General features: G+C 37.7%; 1 protein-coding gene across 1 annotated transcript; it reads right to left on the bottom strand.

The window, feature by feature from the left end:
• Positions 1-2,163: 2,163 nt before the first annotated feature.
• Positions 2,164-4,558, bottom strand: LOC115628092 (zinc finger BED domain-containing protein 1-like). Its single transcript, XM_030524069.1, has 4 exons — positions 4,541-4,558; positions 4,411-4,475; positions 2,399-4,017; positions 2,164-2,338 (listed from the first exon to the last, which is right to left on the bottom strand). Exons 2-3 carry the CDS (start codon positions 4,430-4,432, stop codon positions 2,963-2,965), a joined length of 1,077 nt encoding a protein of 358 aa, XP_030379929.1. The 5' UTR covers positions 4,433-4,475; positions 4,541-4,558; the 3' UTR covers positions 2,164-2,338; positions 2,399-2,962.
• Positions 4,559-8,063: the final 3,505 nt, after the last annotated feature.

Below are 8,063 nucleotides of genomic sequence, written 5' to 3'. Positions count from 1 at the left end.
ATATGTTTGTATAGTACAGTGGACCATCGAACACTGTTGTTTAATTGGTATAGGACATAAATATTTTAAGTCACGATCCTGTACAATGCTGAAAGGTTGCACATCCAATGCAATCAAACGCATCAAAGCTTTAACCAGAATGAATTATTGAGAAGATACATACATACATACATTTTTGTACATGTTAGCGTATTTTGTTGTAAAGGCTTTTTTCCCTTTAAATGTTTCCATAATGTTTCTCTCTTTGTGTGGCGCTTCCCATTTTGGGTTCAGAGACTGCTGTTTCTTAAAAAAAAAACAAGTAAGAAAGCTAAAGGCGGGTGTCCCGACTTTGAAATACTCTGTATATATGTATGTATGTTTAGAATAATTAAAAAAATTATAAAAATTAAGAAAATGTTAAAAAAATGTAATCGATTTTACCTCTCTCGGTATTCGAACTCCCGTAAAGGGTGTATAATTGCACAAATACAAAGCAATTGCGTCTATGTAAATGTCTATGAGCGTCTATTCGTGTGTGTGAACATGTTTTCAACCAAAGCATCAGCATCAACATCAACAACAGCTGCGGGCAGCGCTTGGGCAAAACATATATTTATGGCCATAACTTCTTTTTAAATCGGGCTATCATAGTGAAACTTGGCATACAGACACACTGGGGATATTTACCAAATTTGAGTTCAAAATTCCAGGAATTACGGGAGTTACGATTTGCGCGGGGGGGGGGGGGGTGGGGTGGAGTGGAATATAGTATAGTGGAATGGAAATAGAGTACACACATAAGGCATGTTTGTGCAAAATTTGATGTCTCTATCTCTTATAGTCTCTGAGATGCAGGTGTTCATACGGACGGACAGACAGAAAGACAGGGCTAGATCGACTCGTCTCATCATGCTGATCAAGAATATATATACTTTGTGGGGTCTGCCACGCCTCCTTCTGCCTGTTACATTTTTCAGCTCCCGCAAACCTAATATACTCCTGTACATTTCATGTACAGATTATAACAAGAGAGAACGCTACAGTCGAGCAAGCCCGACAGTATAATACCCTGTACCCAGGTAAACTTCCGTCACTGAGTTATATGAGCCCATAGCAGCAGGAAAAAGAGGAAGAAGAAGAGCGAAATTGCTGCTGCAGTTTGGGGGGGAGGGGGGGTTGCACTGGCGAGAATTTCTTTCGCTAATAAAAGAATTGAATAGAATTTTTAAACAACAGTAGATAGTTATACATAAATTATGTGTGCAAAGTTTGGTTTAGGTAGCATTTGAAATGTGGACGCTATTGGCAAAATTCTGTGGCGGGGAAGAGGGGGAAAATTAAAAAAAAAAAAATAATAAATTCCTCCTTTCTCGGACCTAGGAGAATCTGGATACAGACTTTGGTTATTCTAGCTCTTACAGTTTCTGAGATCCTTGCGTTCATCCAGACGGACAGACGGACGGACGGACATGACTAGATCGATTTCTCTCGTCATGCTGATTCAGAATATATATACTTTATGGGGTCGGAGATGGTTCCTTCTGCATGTTACATACTTTGCACAAACCTAATATACTGTTTTTACCCTACGGGTACAGGGTATAAAAAGGAAAACGCACATTTTACTATCACAAGGCTAACTCATTGAAACATGTTAACTTTCACTTTTGAGGGATCTGTCCACTTTTTTTTCCAACTCCAGCCGCAGTCAATACCAACACATCATGTTAATTAAATAAATATTTATAAAGTAAAATTGCACTTATCAAGTTTCTGTATTCCTTTTAACGTGCAGTTCTAAGAGCGAATCATCGATGGTGGCCATAATTCCATCGATAGTTCCAAAAATTTAAAACTATCGATAGTATCGATAGTGCCATCGATATTTCTCATGCTCTAATGTATGTAAGTACATATGTATATGAATTGTTCTAATTGATCTCAATAAATTATAAGATGTTATTATTTAGATATTCTATTTATTGCGTCCAAACTTCGATACATCGATATCGATAATATTGGTGGATTATACCACTAACTAGAGCTGCAAAATAATCGATGTTGGCAGCATCGATCTTTTACGATTAGTCGCGATTTTTTCAAAAATAAAATCGATTAATCGTTAAGGAAGAAAAATTAAATTTTATTTTTATTGAGATCAATTTTATTCATTTAGCCATTGTTTTTTGTTTGTAAACAGCAACTGGTCTACAATAAACGGTTTTAAAGCGGCGCGTCTGTCAGAGAGGATGCATCCTGCCTTACTGAACATGCGTTCAGACGCAGTGGAGCATGCTGGAATGCACAAATACTTAAAGATGCAATTTTGAAAGTGTTGCATCTCATGCACATGTGTCTGAAATTTGCAAAAATATAATTAGCAGTTAAGTTTTTATGTAGATGCCACAAGTATTACCTTCCAGTATTCCAATGGTGGTGTGCCCTGCAACTCGTGAGGTTTTCCTAAGAATTGTCTCACTAATAATATACCATCTGCTTGCGGGGTTCTTGATTGTTTTTGTGCTATTTTGTCCTGCACAAATGCATAAATTTGCGATGTTTTAGTGCTTGGATAATCAGGATGTATTGGTGGCTCTTCGATGTCGGGAGTCGGATTTCCGTATGAACTACAAGCTGCAATTTCATTTTGCAACAAAAAACCTTCTACGTCGGCGGTGGAAGAACAACCGAACCCTTCTTTTTTAAATCTTGGGTCTAAAATCGTTGTAAAATCGCAAGTTGAGCTACGCTTCGATTTTCAAAAGGTGCAAGGCGACGATTAACTCCATCTATCAAAGAGTTGTAGGTTTTTATTCCTTCCGCTGTCTAAAGTGCCAGTTTTGCATTGTGTAAGCGATGGTATAGATCAACTGTAGTCGGAATTATTTCGGAAATTGTAACTGTGCTGCTCGAAGAGACCCGGGTGGTTGCAGTGTCAAATGGCATAAACAAGCAAACTAAGTCCTTCATTATATTTATGTCATCCACAGTCAATGGATGAGGTGCTTTTAGTACTAAGAAGCACGGAAGAAATGTTACAGTTTAATTTTATAATTCTTTCCATAATCTTCAATGAGCTGTTCCATCTCGTGGGTACTTCCTGTATTAGGCTAAGGGGGTTTTCATCATTTTGAGCGGCTTTTAATTTTGCATATGCAATAGAACTGTTTTTAAAAAAGGTGACAATCCGCTTGCATCTTGATAATGTGCCTGTTATAAAATATCGAGCCAATACATCCTGAATTACAAGGTTTAGGCTATGTGCAAAGCATGGAAAATGCCTTTTCTTTAGAATTTCACAAGCTTTTATCATATTTGCTGCATTGTCCGTAACAATAGTAGAAGTTTTATGTAAAATATTCCAATCCAACAGTACTGCACGCATAGAGTCAGCTATGTTATTACTTGTTTGATCGGTATCAATATCAAGTTTGTTCGTTGATAAAACAGCTTCTCTTAATACAAAGTTCTTGTCTATGAAATGGCAAGTAACTGTGACATAAAATTCATTCGCCCGCGATGTCCAACCATCTGTTGTCACGGCACAGTATTCTACGTTATTGAGAATCAGAACAAGTTTTTCTTTCATTTCGTTGTACATATTTTGTAGATGCACGTTTCTCAAAGTTGTCCTACTGGGCAATATATACCTTGGATTAAGGTAATAAACGAAATCACGAAATCCACGATCTTCAACAATGCGAAAGGGTTGCATATCGATGGCAATCATGCGGGTTAATGCTTTGTCAAGCTCCTTTTTATGCGCGGAATTGTTTTCATAATAATTGTTTGAACTGAAGAAAGTTTTTATGGTCGCCACAGGCTTCGACTCATGGGACAAAGTCGGATGAGCCCGCAATAGATGATTAAACAAGTTTGTTGTGTTTCCACCTGTTCTATAATCCAAACCACAAGTTTTGCATTTTGCAGAGTTTCCCCCTGGCAGCCTTGTAAAAATATTCCAAATGTCGGACTTTTGCCTTCCCTTACGCTTGCCACTTTGCTCCACGGACTCGTCAACTTCCTTGATATTACCTAAAAACAAAAATTAAATAAAAAATGTAAATAGTTGTACCGCTAAAGGGTTTACATACAAAAATATATCAATGTAAATAGTACACACACAATAATGCAATAATTAATTAAAACTAAGCTGCGTTTATGTGCACAGAAAACAAAAATCATGCGTAACAATCATATTTATTTTGCACATATGTATATACAAAAATGTGTGCAAAAAAGCTGCGTTTATGTGCACAGAAAACAAAAATCATGCGTAACAATCATTTCGTTGCACATATGTATATACAAAAATGTGTGCAGTTTTGCGCATAAAATATACGTGTACATATATACTTGTAAATACATACATATGTCACATGTCGGCGTGCCCCTCACTGCTTAACTAAATGAGGCATAAATTCTTACCTGATTTCAAAAATTTATCCATTAATCCGTTTCCGTCCTCTTCACCAAGCCACCAACACACCAATCTAATCAAAAATATAAAAGAAAATGTAATGTTTTGATTTATTTGGCAATTATTAAATTTACTTACTTTTACCGCTTAGCCACTCAGCGTCACCTTCAAACAAATGCGTTCATTTAAATTTACACGATTTATCGATTCTCAACAAATAAAATCGATGCTTAACAAAAATGCTAAACATCGATTAAATCGATTCTGCATCGATTCATTTTGCAGCTCTACCACTAACCATACAACATATGGTTAGTGATTATACTATCGAAAGTTTTACTCCAGCAAATTGCATTCAACGTTAGATGTATCGATATCTATAGTATCGGTGGATTCAACTATCGAAAGTTTCACTCCAGCGAGTGCCGTGTTTCATATTCCGAGTTCGTGCGTGATCGTATTGATTCAATAAGGCACGAAAAGACAGAAATGTGAATTTAAAATTAGGATATACTCTTATAATTATTCCCCTTTTTTGTACATAGTCTATCTTAAAACGATGCGTTAGCTCTTCATATATCAAACAGTTTGTCCCAACTGATTGGTGATCAACGCACAACCCAAACGGTAAAAGCTACGAAGCTGAAATTCGGGCTCAAGTATCCTTTCATAGTATCCATCATAGTATACGTGCGCACTAAGAAAGGCTTTTGGAAAATTCGAGTTCCAAAGAGGGGGAAACGAGCTTAAAAAAATATTAGTTATAGTGGTCATGTGTGTGTACGTTTAACGAACTATTTTGGCAAGAAAAAAAATGTAACGGACTACTGAACAATTTTTTGTCTAGAACAGAAAATGTTCATAAAAATACCTTAAATGCCATCCTAATGGTAAATAATAAGGTGAAAACACACACACAAAAAAAAAAACAATTGGAAACATTATATTGAGCCATGTTAAGACGGGCAATACCTGCTAGTATAAGTATATTATGTATTGCAATTTTATCCATCTCCGACAATCAATTTGTGGAGGAACAGTACACCAAGAACTATCCTACCGTGAGCTAAAGAAGACAGGTTAATTAGGAGAAGTTTACTGGAGTAGGATGGTAATCGTAGATTAGGATCCCAGTTTAGAACACGAAGAGCAAAAAGAAGAAATTGTTTCTGGACCGAATCAATGCGATCCTGATGCAATTTATACTGAGGACACCAAACACATGAGCAGTATTCTAGCTCTGTCCGTACAAGAGAACTGTAAAGTACCATGGTGGTGCAGGGGTCGTTTAATTCTCTAGATAGTGAATATGTGAAGATTGAAATTCAATTTGGGATCAAAAATAACTCCAAGATCTTCAACTGTAAATATACGTTGCTATGGTATATTGTCAATCGCATAAGTACCTATATGTGGTCTGGTCCGGTGAAAAGTCATAAACTTGCATTCAGAACAGTTAACAGGTAGTTGATCAAACACCACCATTGAAAAAGGTTTATACCGTACTGCAGACAAGAGTGATAAAGAGGATCTTTATACGAAAAAATTAACTTTACATCATCGGCATACATTAATATACGGGAATGCACCAGATACTTGAAGCAAATCTTAATAAAATTCCATCCGTAAAATCGCAATCTTCGGCATTTATGCAGGAATATATAGACTTGTCCCATATGTCGTTGGCTTCTAAGCAATCAAATATTCTTCAATATTTTTTACCGCATCACTGTGTCCAAAAGTTGGATAGCACATCAAACAAACTGCGCGTTGTCTTTGATAGATCTGCTAAAACAACATCAGGCGCTTCATTCAACCACTTGTTATTAGCGGGCCTTTCAATACAGCCAAAAATACTCATCACACTCCTTCATTTTAGATTTTTATTCCCTGTACCCAAAGGGTGAAAGGGTATACTAGTTTTGTGCGAATGTATGTAACACACAGAAGGTGGCGTGGCAGACCTCACAAAGTATATATATCTTTGATCAGGATGACAAGACAAGTCGATATAGCCATGTCCGTCCGTCCGTTCGTCTGGACGAGTGCAAGGATCTCAGGAAGTACAAGAGCTAGAATAACCAAACTTGGTATCAAGTCCTAGGCAGATCAGGTTTGTTTTTTTTATTCTAACACACCCCCACTCCCCCGCTATTTATGTTTTTTTGTATAACTTGTTATGTGCGACCCGTCAGTATTGGGAAACCTCAAATGGCGTCAGACGAAGGGGATGGCAACTCGCGCAATTAACAGCTGACGCGCGCCGATACCAACACCGAGTAATCGTGCGTGAGGTGCGAGGACAAGTGCTACCATTTAGCAGGGTTAGAAAGTGTGAGGTAGCATCGGGAATCGGGATAACAGAGGTTATCGGTTCCTTGAGAATGACAAGTAGTAGCTTCCGGCAAGGGCAAAGGCACAGTTTGGGAAGTGACAAAGGGACGTACACGTGGTAGTTGGAACGTACACAGGAAAAAAAGAAGAAAAGGAAGCAAAGTGGAAGATTTAGAACGGGGGAATAGCTGGTGGACAAGGAGAGGACGAGGAAGTATATCTTTGGGAAGATCTAGCGAAAAGATCCAACGAAATACACCTGGGTATACGTTTTAGCAAAGGTTGCCCCAGTCAGAAGCGAAGGAGAAAAGCCAGTCTTGTTTTTCTTTTTTTGTTTTTTTGTTTACAGCGCGGTAGTGCCCTACAGGGTGTCCCAGAGCCAAAGAGATCGAGATAGGGATGTCTGTTTAATGTTAAGTAAAGAATAAATTAGTTGCCTTGTTTTTTTTGTTTGGTATGAGTTCTTGTGTGTTGCTGCGTAGTAGTTCCAGGTCCTGTCTCAAGCGGAAGGAGCATCGTTGCCCTACGTAGCAGAGCATGGGAGCAGGAATTCGCCATAGCCCAAGCAGGATTTGAGTTTTGGTAGGCGCCTGGAAGAAATTTGGTGGTATAAAGCGTGCGATAATTAGATGTTTGTTTTGGTTGTTTACCTTCTGCAGTGACAGCGTTCCGTGGTGCAGCGTCATACGGAGGATCCCCATCTCACCCTTAAATGTCTGGTTGTTGAGTCTGTAATTGTGAGAGTCTGTTTTTTTTTTAATGGTCTTATAGTCAGTTAGTGTATTAATTACCTTTTATTTATTTATTTGCGTAGCAGCAAATAAGTGTCAATAGACAAGAAGTCCATTGCGAATGGTACCGGTCTAGCACAGCTGTCCCTGGGCTGAGCCATCGATATTCATAAGTATCGGTAGGGTATTTTGGCACAGATTGGCGAGTCTGTGCGTAGGGCGGGAATTTGAAGTTTATTGTATTTATATAAGGGTTTTCTTGGTATTTCGGTTTAGGTATGTATTCTGTTAGGTAGAGGATACGTGCTTGGTTAAATTGAATGTATTTATTGATTCGTTGAACTCGGTGACGTATATTTATTATTATTCTACTTATGTATCCCCATATTTTTGCGTGTGGCACTTATATATTTATTTATTTTTTGTTAGTCTAAGTTTTTTTTTGGTTTTGCCGGAGGCGTGTATTAGATTCACGATTTATTTATTTATTGGATGTTTTTGCGTGTGGAGTGCATTTATGTTTTTGTATTTACTTATTCCCATTTTCTTTGTTATTTGTGGTTTTCTTTTTTGGTATTTGCATATACTTGTATATT

Source organism: Scaptodrosophila lebanonensis, unplaced genomic scaffold (assembly GCF_003285725.1).
Source record: "Scaptodrosophila lebanonensis strain 11010-0011.00,11010-0021.00 unplaced genomic scaffold, SlebRS2 tig00000101-arrow-pilon, whole genome shotgun sequence".
Classification (NCBI taxonomy): Eukaryota; Metazoa; Arthropoda; class Insecta; order Diptera; family Drosophilidae; genus Scaptodrosophila; species Scaptodrosophila lebanonensis.
The sequence above is the reverse complement of the archived record's forward strand: the minus strand, read 5'-3'. Positions and strand labels throughout refer to the sequence as shown.